This window comes from Channa argus, chromosome 1, assembly GCF_033026475.1.
Source record: "Channa argus isolate prfri chromosome 1, Channa argus male v1.0, whole genome shotgun sequence".
Classification (NCBI taxonomy): domain Eukaryota; kingdom Metazoa; phylum Chordata; class Actinopteri; order Anabantiformes; family Channidae; genus Channa; species Channa argus.
Window position 1 is genome coordinate 25,033,636 of NC_090197.1, and position 23,580 is coordinate 25,057,215.

General features: G+C 37.1%; 1 protein-coding gene across 6 annotated transcripts in view; it reads right to left on the reverse strand.

Annotated features, from left to right (window-relative positions):
* Positions 1-663: 663 nt before the first annotated feature.
* Positions 664-23,580, reverse strand: part of thrb (thyroid hormone receptor beta) — a 97,391-nt gene continuing 74,474 nt past the window's right edge. For 4 of the 6 annotated variants that reach the window (XM_067508948.1, XM_067508959.1, XM_067508938.1 and 1 more), the window contains 7 exons: positions 13,425-13,525; positions 13,191-13,338; positions 12,005-12,456; positions 11,134-11,220; positions 10,731-10,877; positions 9,542-9,800; positions 664-8,781 (listed from right to left, as the gene is read on the reverse strand). In XM_067508948.1, the coding sequence (XP_067365049.1) occupies positions 8,540-8,781; positions 9,542-9,800; positions 10,731-10,877; positions 11,134-11,220; positions 12,005-12,456; positions 13,191-13,338; positions 13,425-13,525 (1,436 nt within the window). In that variant the 3' untranslated portion in view covers positions 664-8,539. The remainder of the gene's footprint in view (positions 8,782-9,541; positions 9,801-10,730; positions 10,878-11,133; positions 11,221-12,004; positions 12,457-13,190; positions 13,339-13,424; positions 13,526-23,580) is intronic. The other 2 variants (XM_067508986.1, XM_067508976.1) reach the window with 2 other exon arrangements.

The window sequence follows — 23,580 nt, forward strand, 5'->3', positions numbered from 1 at the left end:
GCCACTCAGATCTGCTTTGTAAGTAATACATATTACAAAGGGCCCTAAGAGTAACAATTAATTTCTTAGAATAACTAGTATAACCTTTATAGATAGTTTTACACCTTGTCAAGAGTATCTTAAAAAAAAATGTCCATATGAGCCATTCCTCCTGACTGGATTAATAGATCCTTTCCCTAAAGCCCTTACAATGGAAGTGAGCCAACATCCACTGTCAATTGATAAATAGCCTGCTTATATAGCACTTTTATCTTTAATGCTTCACAATGTCATATTTCATTCACCTATGCACACTCACAGACATACACACAATAACATTCCTCACACTCACATTTGAACCTACCGGCAATTTAGGGTCACTAAATAAACTAACATGCATGTATTTGGACTGTGGAGTACACAGAGGAAACCTAAGTAAGCACTAGGAAAACATTCAAACTCCACACAAAAAAGGCTGCACTGGGACATGGAATTGAACCGGGGACCTTTTAGCTGTGAGGAGTGCTGTCCAAGTTACAATATTTTATTCACAATAAACACTGTAGTAGAAAAAAAACTTAAGGTCAGTTAAAACAAATTAACACTAAAATAAAGTTAAAAAAAAATCCACTGAATAATAAATTGCAACATTAGTGAAGCGAAGAACAAAAGCGAAGAACCAAATTCTCTCAAAACCATCTTTATTCTCAAAAGCCAATTCACATTAGCTGCTTTCATCGTCAGTCATGAGCATGAAAATAATTTCTTCTGAAAGTCTTCTGCGCTCATGTTAAAGCACTGTCCAGACCAGGACAGTGGATAATAAAGTAAATACAGTAAATTTGCAACAGAACTTTCAACGTCTTCTGCTTTGCTGCCATGGATTCAATATTACACCTGCACACACATAACTGCACTCCCTCTCTCCGTGCCGGTTTACCAGTACTCGCTGAACAAATGAGTTGAACAAGAAGACACTCAAACATACAAGGAGAGACATCTGTGTTGACAGTGGATGACTTTTCCTCCAGTGCTGGTTACACTTAGAACAAGAAGTTGTCGTTAAATGTGTTTGTGTAGCTTTACTGCTTTGAACTGACAGTGAAGTCCAGCTACTAGAATCATTTTCTTTTTTTGAATTGTAGAACTAATGCTGCACTTAAATGGTGCATTTAAAAGTTTTTTTTATTTTATGATTTATAATCTTACTCATAGTTCATTTGTGGAGACATGGAAATGGATTTGAGAGCAAGATACTGTACTTTTTTAACACTATGCAAAACAATATGTTCATTATTATGCTAACATTTGTAAAAAAAATCTGCAGTCTGAAAATATACATCCTTTTTCCTTTGTACGGTAAAATAGCTTTTCTATGGTGCAACGTGATATTGGTTTGTAACTGAGTAACCTTAAGAGTAACAACTCGCAGGAGAGGTAACCGTGAACTGACACCTCTTCAGGAACGGTAAAAAACTTCCTGAATCAGCAGTCAGCTCTGACTATGTTTACATGCACCGACAGTTCTGTACGTATGGTAATTCAAGTAATTAAATCCAATCTGCTACAACATTAATATCCCCTGGTGGTGTTAAAGTTATGGTGGACAGGGGTCAGCAGGGACAGTCTGAATAGTCTGCAACTACATGTGCATTGAGCTGTGCTGCACTGTGTGTGACACCTGTTGTGTATATGACCAGCATTGCATATTTTCCATGTTGACCCCTGTTCACCCTGACATTAACACCACCTGGTAGTGATAAGGTTGTGGCTGACGGGCTTATGGTTATATGTATGATGTATAAATTTAAAACATTTTCTTATGGCCATTTACTCAAACTTTTACAAACTGTACTAAAACAAAAACATTCATATCATACAGGTGGGACTACAGGAAGTTAAGGCTCATAATGTTCACTCACTGAATTTGATTTCATAAAAATTACTTTTGATTTAAAGTCGCAGTAATTATAATGTTTGAATTTACAAGGACTCACTGAAAAATCCAGAGAATTTCCACTGACTCACCACACCTCAGCTTTCAGTGTTCAATTTAATGACCTGCAGCTTTAAGGTTGTACTCAGCTCTTCTAATAGGCAGCTGTGCAGAAAGCTCAAATAAATCAACTGAACATTAGTTGCCCTGAATGGCAAACAGATTAGAGCATTAGGAGCTAGCAGTTCAATATAATGAAGAGCATTTATACACCAATCAGCGACATGATTCTTTAAAATACATTGTTGGCTTAGTGGACTACTGTTCCTATTGTACTTTAAGTAAAATGTAGATAATCTGCTTAGTACTTTTACTTGAGTAAAAGATTTGAAGTGTGGGATTTTTTTACACTTTCAATTGAGTATTGAGTTTGTATTTCTACCACCTCTGCACAGTGTATATGGGCCTGTGTAGCTGCAGACTGATGTGTGTGTGTGTGTATACACACACACACACACACACACACACACACACACACACACACACACACACATATATACATACACACACACGCACATATAGTGTCAAAGAAAACCTGTAAAGGAAATATTACCACAGCTGTCAGTCATGAGAGGCATTGACAGTTCATCTTAACATAAATTTTGGAGCATATCTCTAATAAAAGAATATTTTAAAAAGCATCATACTGTAGCTTTGACTTTATACAACCATCTGTTTTTAATTTTTGGGAAGAGTCTACAGAGTCTACATGCTTAATTTTATTAACCAAATGGCAAACATGACTAATGAGAAATAAGCTGAATTCATACTTAGACCAAGAAATGCGGGGCTGGCTGCACAGACAAACATAATGAACTTTCACCGTCAAGGCCAGTAATTAAACAAAGGTTCAGGCTTCCTTCACTCTGTAGGCCTTATTTTCCTGAAACCAGGCGCCGTCCAAATTCAAACTAAAGAACAAGCTGGTAGACGGGCGGAGTACATTATTATTAGGAGGAATTGGAGGGAATACATTAGGAGGAGATGTTTGTCACCGGTAGGAAAAACAATTGCATTATGTCCACTAAAATGATGGATTTGTTCCAACCTTGGCATAAACTGCCAGTGATTTTTAATCTATTGTTTTATGATTTATTATCTCATGTTGTTGCACATGTTGACAGCTTCCTGCACACAGAGCTTTATGCTTCATTGTCCAACAGCAGCTCTATTTAATTAGGTCAGGTAATGGTTTAGAAAGAATTGTAGCAAATAGATCGCTTCATGTTGAGCTTTGTTGGTCTGCGCGGGGACATGCCTGCAAATTGGACCCATGCAGGATTCTGCTGGAATTTTTCCTTGTGTAAATAAATCAGTTAATTCATAAAAAAGCACATTTTAAAAATGCATGCATCTCGCTCTAGAGGGTATCTGAGTATCAGAGTCCTATCCAAACACTTTTTTGGTCCAAAATGAACACCAGCACCTCAGCATAATACCAGCATGAGGTGCACCTCTTCTCCCACACTGCCATAATCAACTTTGCCCAGTGCAACAAAACTGCAAAATGAACGCTGTGTTTGAACGAACTCAGGGATTACACCTGCAGGAAAATAGAGACGTATCGTATTTTTATACTCACTGCTCATAAGCAGGAAAGGAGTGTTCTTGGTCACAGTAATCCTCTTGTCCATACTGGCCTTGCAGTTCCTCACTTCCAGTCTACTGAAGGAAAATATTCCAGAAACCTCAATTCGCAATAATTTAAGAACATAAGGAGACTTGAATTTCTGCTAAATATATCTGATGCTGGGTTGGAACTTAAACAGGGCAGGACAACACAAGTTTTTGGGGTCAACAATGAAAACGCTGTGACTGTTCCCATGCAGATATCTGAAATAACCTGGATGAACACTGGCTACCTCTAGGTTTTAAACTCTACAATTCTATGGGAAACAACTTTCCCATACTTGGTGGAAAACTAAGTTTCCCATTGGCTGTTGAAGATAGCTCAAACATCTAGCTGCTAAAGGGTTAGACAGTTCTTACTGGAGGTCTTACTGGAAACCATATGAATATTGTACTTAAATATATCAAATACAAACTTGAAATATCCAATTCCAAATAAATGATAAAACTTCTTCTTTTCTGTTGAATGTGCAAATATGTAACCTTTTGCTAAAACATTAGCCATAACGTTTAAAGTGAAATGTGCCATGGCTGAGAGTCAGTTAGCTTGTAGTTGAGTTGTGCCCCCTAGTGGCAAAAAATCAGTTTATGCAGCTTTAAAATGACTCATTTTTTTATTTTGTGCAAGTGTTTTAACTCGATGTGGCCCTTTTGCTGTGCAAGAACCCAGAAATATTTACAGAAACTTGGGAACATAGCTCCAGTTTTGGTTCCCAGGCCACACTTTGCACCCTGCTCCTGAGGTAGTATGTGGCATTAACAGTACTTTGTGTCAGTGACTGGTCAAACACAAACCTAGAATATGCTACAACACATGTACAACTTTCATTCAGAATGCAAGCAAGCACAAGTTGTTGCCAGCATGAGTTTTTTTTTAAATGCTGTTGACATGAAGAAAGTTATGCAGCCGAATTCCTGAGACTAGTTTAAGTAAGAGGTAAGAGAGCAGGCTTGCTATAGAATTTAGATTACGTACTAAAGTAAAACATCAGACAGAAATGCGATAGTAAATTACACAATGCCACTAGATGTCATCTTATTGCATTAATAAAATAATCAAGTTACAAAAATGTTTTATTTTATTTAAGGTGTAATTTGAAGTCATTATCTAGTCTAATTATTCTGGTTCTTCAGATGCAAATGAAACACAAAGACAAATGCACTCTATATCCTTATTCAGTTCCTGAGTTCAGATCCTGGTACTATTTGGTGGAATTGTCCATTTTACTAGTTTGAGGCCAAAAAGAAAACTGACCTAACTAGCCAGCTATTGATCAGTGTAACATCTGTTATGTTGTGTGTGCAACCAGCCACTGGTTGTGATAATTGGCCTAATTTATTTTACTCTTGCTTATCTGGTCGCTGCTTGTTGTCAGTGTCACTCACATTTTAGGTCATTTTCGGTCAGTTTATCTAACAAGCACAAACAAAAGGGAGTAGCAAATAATGGCACATGTAGATGTTTGCTGTTTTGTTCTGCCAGGACTACACTCTGTTAACTGGTTTATTAATTGCACCAGACAGGCTCAGTCACAGCATGGAGGTGAATTCAACAAGACTGTCGACAACAAGGATGCATGTAAACATAGTCGCTATTACTTTTTGAAATGACTTAGGTTGGCTCGGCCCTACATGCCAACCACACCACCTTAGGCTGGATGCCTGTTTCCCCATCCATCTCTCTCCCTCTGATTGTCTGTGCATTCATATTGAGTCTATACAGTTTGTGAGGTGTGTGTGAGGTCCGGGTCATTCAAACACTGCAGCAAGTCTATTGCTTTGATAAAAAGGCATCACTTCACAGAAAAGAGGGAAGAAGAAACACAAGCTGCTTTGAGGAGTAGTGTGAAGCTTGTAAGAGCAAGATATACAAAGCAAATATTTGTCACATTACGAAACGACAATATCATAGAGAGGTTTTTAGAACAACAACAACCAAAAAAAAAAAAAAGAAAAAGAACATACCGGCTAAAAGAAAAGAAAAGAGCGCTACGTTTTCACAATCGAACCAGCTTCTTCAGTGTACCTTGCTGATGATAAATCATACTGTTTTTGGGCCGGTCACTGTTGATTTGGCCACCAAATCCCACCAACTGCTCACAGTAGTGGGGTCTGACCCATAAATTATGTGGGTACATGCATATACAGTATGTGCATGTGTACAGTATGTAACAAGGTATACTGTATGCGCAATAAATGTGCATGTTTGTGTATTAGTGTATATGCATGCCATCATAAGAGGGTGGTGGGCTGGTATACAAACAGATAATTCTCAGATCTGCATGTAAAGAACAATACAGTTCGATCAACCTACATTCCCTCAACCCACCATAGCACCATGGCGTCACTGTTTTAACAGTCTCCCATTTGCAGGGAGGTGTAGGGGAAAAAAGAAAACTGATCGCGGGGCTAGTGAGGCAACGTGGCTGAGATGAAACACTTAAACTGCTACTGTGGACTAAAACACAGAGGGGTGACTCTGCGAGCGACATGCACTAACTAGCAGGACCAGTCGAGTGTTGGTGTCACGATTAAAAAGCCCAGCAAGGTTTTAATAAGGAGGGCATCGTTCACTGGGTTTTGGCACAGCATGTGGCACTGTTACACAAAAAAACGAGTACTGTGTGATTGTCTTTTTTCGACATCAGTATCAGTATGTGCTAGTCCTGACCGGCTCCTGGCAATGAACAGGCTCATTTAACACTATCGCTGCATTCCTTTTCAATGTCGGAAGTCTGAATCATCAGCAGTAAACCCTGGTCCACTTTGCAAAAAAAAGAAAAAAAAGAAATAGGGCTATGGAAAAAGCGATACTGCAATAGTCTATGTTCCAAATGATTAAAATTAACCTAATCTGTTGTTGAGAGCCCAGTTAAGTGTTTGATTTACAAAATAAAATAAAAAAATAGCAATAATTTCAAAATTCAGTTTTGAGGGGATTTCATTTGGGCAAACAATCATTCAGATTTTAAGATTTACAATTTACTCCTTAATAAGAAATAAAAGTGGAAACTGCGACTTAACTAGACCATATTTAGCCTTGTTGCTTAAAAAAATGTATAACTGATCAAAAAATTGTGGCAGAATATTTTTCTGTCGTGGCCTTATCTAATCAATGGACTGAGCGGTAGAGCTCAGCATTTTGTTATATAAAAAGACCAAAGAATCAGATTTATTAAAGGTTGGGTAAAAGCAAATGTAAGAGCATCGGCATCTACTACGATGTTTGATTCCATTAACATCCACTCCTCAATTCAGGATAGCTTCTGCTCAGTAAGTCCTTTAAAAACAAAGAATTGATTTGCCTGATATTGCTCATGCCATTCCTAATCTTCTTTAGTAATCAGTGCACCACATCTCTTAGAGTGAGATGAGCGTATTTATTTGCTTCAAGCAGCACATAACCCAGTAAAGTTAAAACTTTCCTTTCTTTTGCTAACATAGAAAAAGTTGTCATGCTGAGAGAACCTCTCGTCTGGATTATTTTACGTCTCTATACTCTGGCCTCAACCTTAAGTTTATTGATTTGCTCTAGCTTGTTTAAAATGCAACAACAAGGCTACTGACAATTTTCACCACATGGGAACTCTTTCCTCTACCTCTTGCTTCATTGCATTGGTTCCCTGTTAAGATTGAAAATAAAAATTTTACTTATCGCCTTCAAAGTTTTACATGGCTTTGGATTTACATTATTTAACTGACTTACTGAGCGTAAACGCTCCCTTCAATCTTCTGTTCTGAACTAACTTTCTATCTTAAACTGGTACTAACTATCCCAAGGTCTTACTGTGTCACAGAAGGAGATCGTGCATTTGCCAATCGAGCCCCAAAGCTATTTAACTCCCTGAGAATCTTAAATCAGCAAATACTGTCTTTTAAAAGTGGGTTGAAAACATATTTATGAATATATGAATATATTGTGTGTATAGTATAAATTCAATTTACACTATTTTTATAATATTATATTTTCATGCTATATTTATGAGGGTTTTATGTATCTGTTGACTATTTTATGATTATTTATATTTCAGTTATGAGGGTCTGATGTATTGTTGGCTCATTATTTTTCTTTTTTTTTCTATGTTTTAACCTGGGAAAAGCCTTGGTTTCTTACTTGTATCTTACGATGCTGTTTTGTTGCAAAATTCAGATTTTCCGACATCTCTGGAATGCAGCACGACAACATGACATGTGACATGTGGTTACTCAAACATTTACAAGGGCCCGTGAGCTGTCTACTAATGTGAGTTAGCTGTAGATGGGTGTGTCACACTATGATGGTGAGGCACTGAACAGTTTAGACACTCACCAGATATCTAGCAGACTATATAATATTCAAAATTATTACCAATAAATTGATCCAATAAAGTCAATCTGGTGGGGGTAAGGCTAAGAATAATGCTAATGCTAATAATGTTTCATTTGTGTGTCATGGGAGCAGCCAGTTTGAGGTTTTCAACATAAAGGAAGGAAAACACAACATTTGCATGGTTTTGAATAAATGAAAAAGTGTTGATCAAATCACCATTGCCAACTGTACAATCATCAACACACATAAAAACCTATAGTAAAATCTGAGGTGAGAGGTTATATCCACAACAATGAAAACAAAACACCCCCCCCTCCCCCTCCCCCCAAAAGGACAAAATTCTATTCACATGTACCCGCACTGTAAGGAATGGTTCCATCCAAAACTAGACCAGAGAGTTACTCCTAAATTATGGAATGAAGTGACACTCAGTAGTGCTAATAGAAAGTTTGTTGTGACGGACCTTCTGCTGGTTTCACCCCTGAAATCACAGGGGTGTCCAGATGCTGACAGATGCGCGCGCGCGCACACACACACACATGCGCGCACACAGACACACCCACACACACACACACATGCACACACACACACACTAGCACGCACGCACATAGTCTAAAATCTGTTGGTCAGTCCTCGAAGACCTCCAGGAAGAGAGGAGGGAATAGCTCAGTGGGACACTCCACTTTCATGTGAAGGAATCGGCTGGCATGGCAAGTGCCGATCATGCGTAGGTCCGTCACCTTCATTAGCAGCTTGGGCCAAAAATGCGCCACTTTGTGTTTGCGGTAGTTGATGTAATGTTCAAACGCCAGCAGGAACTCTTCTTGGCAGCGTTCAATCCTCTCCACGCTAGTCAAGCCTGGCCGATCTGAGGGCAGGAAGAGGTTGACAGTGCTATTAGTTAGAGGGCTGCAGGGATTAAATGGTTTCAAAATAAAACAATTAAGATGTGCTTCAAATTTAAACTGTCAGCTTCAATTTAAGGGTGTGGTAAATGCACTGTGTAGGAATTATAGCCATAGTGGAGGCGTTTGAAAACTCATAATAACATGTTCAGTTCTCACTGTACTGTACATGTTTTGAATTGTTATTTCCTTGTCACCGCATCTACACCCACCTGTACAAGCCTGGGGGATCTGTAAGGATTATGTATTTGACTTTTCCAGTGCTTTTAATACAATCCAGCCTTTCCTGCTGGGGGAGAAATTAAAGAGCATGCTCGTTGACAGCCCCATGGTTGCCTGGATTTGCACTTGTTTATTGATTTGGTTTGGTGGAAGTTTTTTCCTTTTCTACTTTTCACGTGGATAGCAGCTGTAACAAGGCAACACAATTTTCCTATGGGATCAATAAAGTTGTTTGAATCTTAAAACTTGACTCTTGTCACCTAGTGGAGCTGCTGTGCTTTTAAATGTTTTGGACAACATGAAGCTCTAAGGCACAGACAGACTAGCTAATCCAGGCTGCAGGCTGACAGCTAACCAAACAAGAGTACAGAAGATTAACGTTTAGTTTTTGTGTCTCTATGGTGATTGTGGATAACAAAATTTGTTTTGAAGATGACCAAAGTTATCCTTCAATCGGCTAAAATTCTTCTAACTTGCACATGAGTGACACCAGATACTTACCAGATGAAAGCAGGATGACAGCTTGTAGAAGAGCTACCTCAGAATCATCCAGGTCAAAGTTGGACAGTGACACGCCAAGGTCAAAGATAGCGTCCGAGACTACGCCTAAACCTCCGTTCTTAAGCTGACCCCGCGTAACCGCCACCTCCCCATTGAGTGTGAGGGTCTCACTCTCTGGATCATAGCGAACAGCAGCTCGCAGTGACATGATCTCCATGCAACAGCCTTTTAACAGGATGATCTGGTCTTCACAAGGCAGCTAATTGTACAGGGATAATGAAGAGCACAATTAGCATCAGTAATACATTATGTTTAATAGAAATACTTAATGAACATACTAATAGTTATCCAGCCTTATAACATGGGTCACTGCCACAGTCTCTGATGAGGACACGTGTACATCCATCCATTCATTGCCTTTAACTGTTTATCCTGTTCAGAATTCCAGGGGGCTGGAGCCTATCCCAGCTATCATTGGGCAAGAGGCGATGTACACCCATTTACACTCACATTTACTAACCTAACATGCATGTTTTTGGTCTGGAGAGAAACCCAAAAAAACTCCACACAGAAAGGCCACAGACAGCAGGCAGGTCCAAACCTGGGAAATTCTAGCTGTGAGGCAGCAGCACTAACCACTTCACTACTGTCCTGCCCTGAGGGCACTTATGTCATTAAAAATGTTACTGTCACATTAACACTGGGATTGTGAAAATGATTCTTGATTTTGCAAATGAGCAGACTTAAACATTTATTTTAATAACCACGTCCCCATAGATGAACAGCTTTGGAAAATATGTGATTAAACAGGGCTGAATTTGTATAAAGCATATTGCTAAAGCTATTAATAACTGTGTTATCTACTTTTATTTACTAGTATGTTTTGCCTAGATCCATAAAATCTTGATTTAAAATGTATGCATTACAAAATGCATTACAATTTGAATTTTCAGTTTTAAAACTATCAAACCACAGTATTTATGTACTTCCTGAGCACATCCACCACTGACGTAACTTACTGACTGATAGTCACATTGTTCCAGATGTAGCTGTGCTTACACTGTGCTTAAATTGGTGGCTTTACTGTAAATCCACGATAACATGCTTGAGGCTTATGAAACAGTTGGACCATTACGATCTCTATTCTCCAGCTACATTTAAACAATTAGCAATTAGCATCTACACTTACCTCACAAAACATAGGCAGTTTTTTGGCAAAGTCCACCACTCGGGTTATGGCAGGGGTGATAATTTTTGTAAACTGGCTGAAGGCTTCTATATCCACTTTGTTTCCTTCAGGTGCATTGACCATGGACGCTTGACCAATATCCTCAGGCTGAAATGACATGACGAGGTCAGTGTCTGAACAGTTCCAAAGTAAAAAATAAATAAATAAATAAACAGTACAAACTTTGGCTATTAAGTATAGAATTGCACTGTAAGGAGACCATAAATTCATATGTTCATAATTTAGCAAAACAACATCCTCAGCACTAATATTACCGATAGTATCAAACATTGGATCAGGCACAGTTTCAAAGGCAGTACATTTTTTATATGGAGTTTACACATGAGTTTATTTGCTGTCTTACCTTAGTGTCCTTCACCCCCACTGCACTCTGGTCAGAAGTATAGAATAAATTACATGTTATTTCATTAAGAAGCATAGCTTCCTCGACCTGTTGGATAATCAACAGGAATCGTGAAGTTTCAATGAAGAACCGGTGTCAAGCCAACTAAAAAGAAAACAAGTTAAAACTGAAGACAGACGAAAGAGTGTGCAGATAGAAAACAGAGGAGGACAGAGATCCAAGATAGGTTTCTATGGTGAGATTCAGGCTCAAACACTTGAACAATTGTCAAGAACACTGACATTTCATATGCAAGCTCCAATAATTCGAGACGGTTTCAAAAACATTTTGTAAATGTGAGAGGTAATGTTTAAGGCGAAAACTTCAAAACGTTATATTTTAAAATTGTTTGGTAGTGAGCACTGCTTTACAGTACTTTTTCATTAAAACCACAAAATAATTGAAATAGATTCCACAATTTATGTATAAAATGTCCTAATTATTAATATTAAACTTTCTTACAAAATAAAGCCTATTCCAAAAATTCTGTTATCAGCCTCAGGTGAAAACCATTCGAGTGCTTTTGAATGACGGCAGTAAAAAAAAAAATAAATAAACGCAATTAAATCTTACGTTATAATAAGTGTTTCTTCTGATCGTGCCATAGGAACCCAAAATAAAGTCAACAGCAGACACACTTTCAATCTGGATAGAGCAATTAATCTAAATTAAATTAGTTTAAAAAAAAAGTGAGGTGTGAAATCAAAAGCTATAAACAGAAAGAGAAAAAATTAAATGAAAAAGCAATTTGTTAGTATTAGCAATTAAGGATTATTGCTTGATAAGACCTAAAAAAGACAACAATAAGATGTTGCTGCGTTGAGGAACACACTTTTCTCCATCGTCCAGCTAATTCTCCCCACTCTACAAGGAGATACAAAGAAACACATGGACATATTAACACTGGGCACATTGGAATAGAGGTTGTGGTGGAAGTAGAGGTGGAGGAGACAAAGGGCATGATGTGGAAAGGGGTCTGGAAGGGGGAGGTGGGGATGGGGAGGTGGACAGGATAAGGCAGGGTAATCAATACAATAAAGGCTGTGGTGAGGAAGGCGGAAGGAGGAGGATGTCTCACCAGGAATCTCCGCTTCTGCTTCCAGTGGTTGCCCTGGGCATTCGTGGCCATATGGGCCTCAGTCACCATACGGATGAGGTCCCACTCCTCCTGGGTGGGCTCCAGTCGGTCCCACACCGTCTTCTGCAGTTCCTCCCTCCGACGGCGCTCCCGGTTCTCCTCAATTAGCTTCCGCTTGGCCAGCCTCTTGCTGTCGTCCAACACCACTGGGGTGGAAGGAGGAAGGAGCGGGAGAGGGAAATGGGAGACAAAGAGAGTGGATGGGAAAGAGAAGGAGGAGGGAAAATCATTGCATTGTTTATTCTAACTCAATGACTTTGAGCAGTTTGAAATGCAGAGACCATAATGGCACTACAAGATGCTTGAGATTCCTGATAAACACTTCAAGTAGGTTTACACTTTGGATATTTCACCAAAAATAAACAATTGGACTATTTAACACACGTTGCAGGCAGAAATTATTCGTGAAGACCAGTGGCTGTAGTCTACTCGAATTCATTTCAGCCAAAAAAAAGATTCCAATGCCTTCACAATGAAAAAATATTTAAAAAATAAATGAAAACAGCTTTAAATTGCAACATTTCACTGTTTGATTAATTTTCAACTATTGTTATTTTCATAGTTTTATAGTTAATAACTTACAAATCACCGTGGCATTTGTTCTGTAGCACACATTTATTCAAGGTATCATCCTCAATTGTGAGAAGAATTACCTGGCAAATAAGATGATTTTCTGAAAAAATATGAACTGATTATCAGGATAGTTGGTGTTAACTATACCCTATTTATTTTATTTATGTCTGAATGTTTTCTAATTTACACTTCATTTTCCATACTGCTGTTCCTTGAAGGAACAAACACACAAGTAAAAGACATAGACAAAACCAGAATTTGTCGCAGGTACCATGGATCTGAGGCACCCTTGGCCTGTAAAACTTACAGTCAGTTGCCATTCCCACTGCAATGCACTTCTTGAAGCGACATTCCTGGCACTGGTTTCGGGTCACTTTGTCGATGACACATTTCCCCTCGTACTTACAAGCATAGGTTGGGTTGAGATTCTTCTGGATTGTCCGCCTGAAGAAACCCTAGAAAGCAGACGGTTACGTGCTCAGAACTGCTTTCAGTGATGATGAGTGAGTGAATCTGAATGTGATACACTGTTTAACTGTACCTTGCAACCTTCACAGGTAATGCAGCGATAGTGATAGCCTGTGGCTTTGTCCCCGCACACTACACATAGCTCATCCTTGTCAAGGTAACTTGGTATGTACCCTGGAAAGAACAACAAAACCCTGTTATTAAAAATTTGTTGCAAATAACCTTGTGGATTTCAACTCTGAAACAGTTTTTGATGACAACTATAGTTAAAATATATTTTTTTGTGCCGAATTGTAATGTCTATGTGTGGACTGCTGCAGCTATGTAAATTCACAGGGTGAAATTTAGAGTAGTCTCACTATTATATGTTTATTATCACAACACCTAACTTCCAAAAATTGCACTCTTGCATCTAGTTAACTCATCACCTTAACAACTGGCCCATTTTGGGATTCAGCCTAAAGAGTTCAGGCCTAGTCAAGACACTGATCAATACTTTTTTTGGTGTTTGAAGAAAGCAACAATTCATCTGCATCAGCCTTCTGTTGCCTCACCATGAATCAATAGCAACCCCTGCTCGCCTCAGTCAAACACTCTGAACATCAGATGAGTCCTGCTCAGACTCACCACCACATGACGCCTTAAGTCTTGGATTTACGCTTATTAGACTTAATTCGAAAATCCCAGACATCATTGATTCATTGATCGAAAAGGAGCCATCCCTAATTAGCAAAGAAATTTCAAAAAACTTAAAAACATGTGCCATATTCCTCACACACAACCACACATCAATAGAAACTGTTTCTTTAGTCGATTCAAAACTTGGTATACATGTGACAATTTTGCTGACCCAAATTACCCCTTTTATCAAGTTACTGCGTTCCAAATTTCATACCTTTCTTGTGTACCCCCTGAATCCACTGTAGCTGCGAGTAGTCAAGTTTGATCTCAGAGAAACACTCAAGCTGGTGGTGGAAATGACTAAGAGGAATGTCCATACTGCAAAATTCGCTCTTAAAAACAGGAGGAGCACCAGCGTATGCACAAGAGTAGTGCTGACTGTGCGGCCAAGCCTGCTCCATGCAGGGCGGATGGTGGAGAGGCTGGGTCTCACAGTGTCCATACGCAGACCCGTCACCTGAGTACATGCAGTGCTCTCCACTGCCCTGCATTGTGTAGCCCCCAACCCCACCATGAGGCACATCAAACATGTCTTGTATGCAGTGGTTCATCATAGAGAGCCACAGCAGAGCACCATAAAAGTTCTGACTTAAGAAGTATCCTTACAGGTCCTTCAAAATTTTGGTCTACGACACAGAATCAATCCGAACAAATGAGCCAATTAGAAGTTTCCTGGCATGGGGAGAAAACGTAATTGAAGTGGACCCAACGTAGTTGCACAACCACTCATCTTTCATAGACTACACACTACACCTAGCAACTTGCCCCACCCGCCACCACTCAGCCGAATTGGGAAGCAGAGATTTATGACGACGTAGAGCTAATCTTACACTCCACAAATCCTCGATTGGCCACAGACAGTACCGAAGTCACAGATTAAGACCTTGCGTGTTGCAATAACAGTAAACACCATCTAATAACATTTACGAGTGGAAAATGGTTTACAAAATGTAGCGAAAAACAAAGATGGAGAAAAGACTGAAAAAAGTTGTCTGGAGAGGGTTCCCATATCATGTAAGAATTAGTAGTTGTTTTAACCCTGATATCTTTGCTAACCCTTTAACCTTTGACCTTTGTACATTAACCCTCCTTTATCCTGTGGGTATTTTAAAGAGAATCCGTAAATAAGTTCACTTAGGTCAGTGCCATAATTATATCTCGCCATGTGGATGTTATGAAACTAAAATTTAATTTCAAAACGGTTTCATACAAATAACTTTTTAAGAAGCGAATAGGTAAGATGGTGCACATAAACCAGAGAAACCATGTAAAATCATATTTACATTACAGTCATTTGGCAGACAGTTTTAACCAAGGACTTTGTTTGTAAGATGTATATAATAACACAGAAATGTCCACTAATTACTTCAAACAACTTTTAGGGCACTATAGTTAAATATAACATGTTATATATATATATATATATATATATATATATATATATATATATATATATATATATATATATATATATATATATATATATATATATATATATATATATATATATATATATATATATATATATATATATATATATATATATATATAAAAACAATCAATTGCTTTTTACATCAATCTCATTCCATATTATTATTACTAAAACTTAATATAGAACATTTGTTTTCTTAAACTGTGAAGTAATGACAATTTTCAGCCTTAATAAAAGGGGGTGTAAAATCGCATATAAAAGATATGTAAGCAACCCCGGTCTGTTTCACATAATACACCTTTTATCCTGGACAAAAGCTATACTCAGCCATATTGATTATGCTTCCTGTTCAATAAAGACTGGATAAACCTTATGGTGAGGATGTGTATCTGCTGGGATTTATAATGCCTTCTTTAATAATGTAACAAGTTTTCTTTACTTCACCCTAACAGGTTGTGCTATAAAGTGGTACTTACTAATGCTATTTCTATTACTGAATTACTGTGTACAAAATACACATACAATGCAGGCTCTTGATTAGTATTTTGTGTTAGTTTTTAGGTTATGGGTAATACTGCAGTGTTAGAATTGAACCAAACTCTTTTACTGTATCTAGTGTGTTAAACATGATAAATTCGATTAATTCATGTGGTTACTTTCACTTTTCATCTACTTTCTCTAATTTTTTTGCCATGATAAATTACTAGAATTTTGAATGCGTTTTATCATGTAAAGCCTAATTTAGAGAAAACCTGTCTAAACAAAACTCATTAAAAGCTAATTCCCTTTGGATGATTAGTACCTACATTTTTGAGTTTCTACATAAAACAAATGACTCAGACAAGAAGATAATTGACATTTGTCACATGAAACATGACACTTTGCTTTTTCTCATGTGCAAAGAAAACAGAATTGCCTATGAACCTATTTTAAGAGCTCAGCCAAGTTCATTAAGGTGTAAGAGTATAGAATACTTAGTCTTCTGTTTCAAGGCACATGGAGAGCACTCAAAATGTGTTATAGAGGAAAAAAGAAACAGTAGCACAAGTCTCATCAAGAAATTTTAAATTAGCCAAAAAAAAAAAAAAAAAAACTAATTTATTAGAAAGAAGGTGTGATTTTTATTTTGTCAAAATACTAACTTTTTTTTTTGGTTAGTTGATGCAGTGTTCTGTAAAGTTTCAGTGCACGTTTACAGACACTTTGAAGAGGATTTAATCCCAAATGCAAGATGCCTTCGATATTTTATCTTAAGATGACCAAGTACCAGAAACCACAACATGTTGTTTAAGGATTCAGGGAGGTGTGATAGAAACATGGAGACATAAATGTGTGAACACATGGTGAAGTCTGGCTAAAGATTCGTGTAGCTCTGGCTTTAAAAATCCCTGCTGCTTGTCCTTAACGGAACTCACTGAATTACAGCCAGTGTGTCTTTCACAAAAAGAGACATTCTGTACTGTTGGTGTACAGGATTATAAAGGAACATGGATTATCATCAAAATTTTGGAGACGTTATATTTTACAATTCAGTTTTTTGTTTAACCTAATTTATAAATACCTTGGTATTTAACCAACTTAGTTACATGTATCTAAATGTTCAGCAATGTGGAGCTGCTGGAGTTTTAATCTGAGGGCTGCCATAATTTTTATTTCAATTAAGTTTTTGTCCAGTTCCAGTGACTGATTATGAATGATACTTATTATGTGACTTTTTACTTTGATAATGTACCTTTGCACCTACTGTTACCATGTGTATGATTCACAGAGGACTTGACCTAGAGTTATGTTCCTCTTCCGAATGGTTTATTTTTTATATCAAAATTTTTAGGGCAGCATGGTGGTGGAGTGGTTACTGCTGCTGCCTCACAGCTAGAAGGTTCCCAGGTTGAATCCAATTGCCGCCCATAGCCTTTATGTGTGGAGTTTGTTTTCGTGTCCGTCCAAAGACATGCATGTTTGGTTAATTGGGAGTCTACTTTGCCCATAGGTGTAAATGTGAGTGTCTGCCCGTGTATTTCTCTCTGTGTTGAAGCTGAGATAGATCTTAATCATTAACAGCAGGTCAGTAATAAGAAAAATATTTTTTATAAATTAGTACAGTATAAAATTTGAATAAAAATAATAAGATTAAAGATCATCTAATATAGGATGAATTTACTGGGAACCACTTTTTAAAAATTCTGACATCAACATTAGAAAGAGCAATTGCTTGTTGAAGTACTTTAACTATGGACCAACTATGGAAACTATGGAGAAAGTTATTATACCGGTATATTTTATTTTAACTATGATGTTGCTTCTATGATTTTTAAGGTGTCTTCACCAGCCACAGCTTAATGTGAACACTTTACAGTTACTGGTTCATTTTGAAGTATGCACTTACAAATACTTGGCACTGTATATGTATTTGATGTATCTTAGATGTGAGTTAAAAATCTGTTAAGAAAATAATAAGAAAAAAAAGAAAACAACATGTTTTCTTGTATTATTGATATAACTTTTTGACTTTACTTCAGAGTGAAGCCGAGTTATCATTGAAGAAGTAAACAGAAAGATGGGAGCAGAACACGGTTCGGGTAAAGAGTGCAGTCCCAAAAGTAATTTTTTTTATTATACATATATTCAGAGTTAATCTGAGTATTTTCAGAATCACCCTGTAAGCTTATAATTCATCACTGTTAGTACACAAAAAAAAGCAAGTAAAATACTGCATTATCAACCTCCTTCTAATAAAAATACATTTAAGAAATTAAGAAAAACTTTAATCATAACGGAATTCAGGATATCTAGAATTAAATTTGAACTTGTTATAAAAACAGGTTTAAAAATCTCTGTATCTATTACTACACTATACTAAAACACATTTCCCAGCAATTGTTCTTTATTATTTTCTTTCTGATTTAAAATAAAAATTTTACCACCCAGAATTGTTTTAATAAAATAAAAAATAGCACTAAGAGATGAGTATAATGAACTTGGAATTAAGTCTCTCTTGTGATCATAGTTTTTGTTTTGCATTATTAAGTACTCTTAGCAGAATACATACTCAGCTTTATGTAGTAATGTTTTTGGTGATTTCTCTGTAAGCCAAATCTTGATAAACAGCTTGGCTTGGTTTTCTGACATTTTCCTCTGATCACTGAGAGTGTTAAAACATTCCACGGAAGACGTGAAGTCTGATAATAATTATTCAGACCTATACTTCGGCAAGTTCTAAGACTTAAATAAAGACAGGTGCAATGGAAAGATCAACTATTTAAACCCTGCTATGTTAAATACACTATAGAAAGAATCACTGACTCAACAAGTGATATTTCTGCTCCTTGGAAGTACACACAAATAAAAATCTGGCATCTTTGTTTCCACTAGCAGCAACTTTAAGTTGCTGTTAAGTTTGAGTTAAAGCTCGCGAATGAAACCAGTGAAAATGAATTGTACATTTAAACCTAATTTTACCAACTCTACAATTAGAACCAAGTCATACTTGATCATCGAAGTTTAACTCACATAATCTGGCTAGATGAACAGTTCAACAGGCTTACAGTGGGATTACTGACTCCATTAATGTAAGAGGTGTGAGTGTGTGACAAGTAGATGTGATCAACATGCAACAGCTGGTAAGAGGCAGGGCCAAGGAGGCAAATCTGCTTGCAAAGAGGGCTTGATACCAGTTTAACTTTTCGATGAGGTGATGTCCTTGCCATAGACTAATCTTGTTGGGAGTTTCTTAAACAACCGTTAACTGTTAAGCATTCATCAGACATGCCTGTCGATACTAACACAATCTGTTGTCTGGGCACACACAATTAACACCTAAGGTTTGCTCTGTGACAAGTAATGCTTTTAAATATAACTATTATTTTATTTTAATCATGTACTTTTATGAATAAAATCATCTCTTTTCATTTATTATTATTATTATTATTATTATTATTATTATTATTATTATTATTAATAATAATAATAATAATAATAATAATAATAATAATAATAATAATAATAACCAGTTGCTTGATTATTATGATTACAAGATATATAGGTATCGATGAATAAAAGATTTCAGTTCCAACTACAGTGCAACCACAATGTTGGATTGAAAGTTTTGCAAAGTGGAGCTTTTAATATTAAAGAATCTATAAAATAGCAATAAGAATATCATAATCTTTCACCTTGTATTTGCAAACATTCATCATTGTTAGTACCTCAAAACAATCCCAGATATTTTAGCCCTTATGAGTGGCACAATCTAAAACAATGTGAATATTTAAATATCTCTCTACTTACCCCAGTTTCCTTTTGCAACTTTTCTTTTATTCTCGTTCTAATAAAAACATGCTGGAAAAACATGTCCACAAGAATATTTCCTATATCCTGTGTGAAATAATAGAAGTAAGTACCCATATAAATATAAATCATCTTCATGAGACACCTCCAGGCCTTTCTATTTTAAATAACAATCTTCTTCCATCATGGCACTAGCTTTACATTAATTCACCCTTGCCAACCAGAACACAGTCTCTTGGTCACTAGCACTTTGACACAGTGGCCCTGCAGCAAAGTTCTGCACACTTTTATTCTCTCCCTAATTGATTACTTTAGGCCTAGATAGTTCAACGCAGGTCGTGAACAGTTTTTGGATGTAAGGATTCTCTTTCACCTCAGGGACTGAACTGACATGCTGCCTTGAGCCAGATGCCCCCGGCCGGTCTGCGTTACCTGAATATTCGTTGGTCAACCTTTCCCCTTAAGGTTTAGGGTAAGCTCAGAGAATCAACAGAAGGCTCCCATCCCCCAAAGGTTATGGGGAGGATTACGCTACAAATTTGAATGAAGCACAAAAATCTATTTGCGATAGTCCTCTCCTTTTTTTCATTTTGTGCAAATAATGTTGAAGCATCTTGTCATACATCAACTGAGAGCTTGTAACAGAATGCTGTCTCACCTTTTTAAAATACTTGCACAAGTGTAGTAAATGTTCATTAACCTCACTATGTGACTTCATGTTACACATACTGAGCCATTAATACTGTAAATGCCCAAGCATGAATTAAATATCTGTGCATTCATGAGCATTTGAGGGACAGTTCCACTAGAGGAGCTTTAGCTGGAAACAGACAAGGCCAATCACTGCAGAGTGGAAAGATGGAGGCTTCTTAGCCAAACACCTTTCTCTTATTGACATCGTGCCAATATCAACCTGAGGATTATGGAACATACTGTGGCTACAAGGTGTTAATAATTCTATGGCCTTTTACAAACAAATAGCTTATCTAGTACAGTCTATCTTCTCTTCAAACATTTTTAGAATCAACATCACAGAAGGCAAGATAAGGATGTTTGGGGACTTTTTACAGTCACACCACAATGAGTCACTTGTTAGCTGAGGTAAGGCTACAGAGCCATCGCAAAAGACTGGCACAATTTATCATAGTGTAAAACAACAGTGTTTAGGCTTATGGTGTTGTGTTGCAACTTAAACTTTGCTAATTATCTTATTTGAAGTTAGTGGGTTGGAATACTGAGCCAAACAAACTTATTATATAGTAATAACTGCAACTGGGGACCTTCCTGAGACCAGCAGACCTGCATAGTAGCTCCCCAATCAGTGTGTGATTGTGAATGCGAATAGGTAAATGAGAAGCAGTGTAGAGTGCTTTGAATGCCAATAGGTATAAAAGTGTGGACCATTTACTGAAATTGTAAGTTACTTGATGTCTCTTTTTCTTTAGGTTTTTAGTATTAGCTCTGCGTAGCTCTATAAATATTTTTTTAAACCTAAAGACTTATCAATTATTTCTAGAAGTCTGTAGTCCTATTTGTGATATCACCTGTTTTCTGTACTGTGCCTACTGTGAAACATGGAGGAAGCTGCTTTGCTGTGTCTGACACTGGGCACCCTACAGGTCACAATAAAATCTCAAGACTATAAAAAAGTTCAGGAGAGAAACATAGTGTCAAGAATTGCTAAAAACTAATCAACTGACTATATAAAGTGGGTTCTGGTCTGACAAAACATCTATGAAAAGAGTGGAAACATGTAGTCTGTGGAGTGGGCTCTATCAGCAGGTGCAGAAGTCTCAAGAAGGGCTACATAAATGACTTGCCTGCAGTGAGTACCTCTAAAGTTTTTGCAACAAATGACTAAGTTACGGGTACCATCATTTGTGTCCAGGATCAGTGTGATGTGATGTAAGTTTAGCTTGAATTACATCACATTATTTAAGTCCACGATGTGATCTGTTTTTCAAACCGTCAAACGAGCTAAATAAATATGAACATGTTCAAATAAATAGCCAGAAAGGTTCAGAGAGTGACCCTGGTATATTTTACCATCTTACTTTGATCATCACTATTGTGAACCTCATCAGAACTACTATTGTCCTTAATGATCTCATTATGAAGTCTAACAAAACTAAGGACAAAAGGACAAAAAAGGTAAAAAGGACAAGAAACTAAATAATGGAGGACAAATCCACAGCTTGATTTAAATATAACCTTCTTATGAGTCAGCTGATACACAAACAGAGCAGCTGAGAGACAGACGGTGTCATCTACAGACAAATGCAAGCTGCTTTGGACATGATGGAGACAATTAAATAATTAGAATTTACAGATGACATAATCAGTGCACCAGATGATATCTTAAAGAACTACTGTACATGTACTGTATGTTCAGCTGCCAACAAATAGCATTGTCACTAAGATGTTAAATGATTCAAAATTGTATAATTTTACATTCATTCTGTTATATTGAAGTTAAAGTGTAGGGTACTTGGTGTTGTCTTAATAAATACACAGAAATACACGTGGTAAATAGCAAAAAGATAGAGAGTACACTGATGATGTGATGATGTGGTTTCTAGTTCAGGTTAACTGCACGTATAAGCTTATAAAAGCTGTGATCACTGAGCAGGGGAGTGCTGTATGCTGTAGTTAAATGTCACAGAGAGCCATGCCAACATCTTGCTTCCTCCCACTGACAAATCAGCGAAACATTAGTTAGCTCTAACCCAGCCTAGTTCTGTGATTAAAAGCACAGGCAGAGAAGAAGCACACTGTGAGAACCCCAGGTGGGTGTTAAGCTGTTTCTGTAATTGTGTGGTCAAATCCCAACAGCCAGAGGCACCATAGCACACATTGGATCAAGAAAACCCCCCTCTCCTTCACACTAACAGTGACACAGGACTGAACGGGAGTAAAAAAGCAAGGTCACTGAGAGAGACTAAAAATATAAAGATAAATGAGACAATACGACTCCAAGACTGCAAAATGAACAAGTGACTTACTGTATATTCATTTGTTAAAAAGAGATTGTATTGTAGCGTTGGTATATTTTTCAGTACTAATACTTTTTCTTTAGGTAGTTCAGCTGTTTACATTTTTCTTTGTTCAGTTTAAGTTTTGTTGTTAGTGCCAAAATTGTTAGCCACTGTTTGTTCACATATTATCACTTTTTAAAGTCACAGAGCACCCGAAATGAGTGTAGGCCATTCAAAGTATCCCGTATCTCTATGAAAAGGTCACAAAGAGCTATAAAAGCACTGACTGAAGTGTCTGTGAATGCACTAGTGATCAGTGCAGATTATAAAACAGCTATGTGACATGACAGAAACATTGCCTGAAAGACTGTGTGCTGTCGTTTGTTTCAAATCCTTCTGCTAGGTATAGTGTCTGAACTGTCTTATTTGAGTTTTGTTAGAAATAACAGACGTGTAAAAGTGGTGAATAACAGACATATACAGTAGAGGTAAATGGAAATATTCCACTGAGAGTGATTAGTTAGTTCGTTCATTGATATCAACCAACACAACCAAACTTTAGCTTAAGCTTAGCTCTAACTACTGTGCATACATTTCATTGTATTAAAATATAAGGGATTGGTGAATCGTTTGAGTAGTGAACTATGATATTTTGTTTTGAGAGAAAGGACTGAAAAAAATTCTCCAAACATACTGGAACAGCAAAACTAATTAATTTGTTTTTGCTATGTACATTACATAAGGACATTTGGTTTTAACATTTAAAAAATGGATAACACATCATACTTCAGAATTCCCTCTTTTATATGATGCTTGTTACACCTACGACAACTAATAACATAGAACGACCAAAA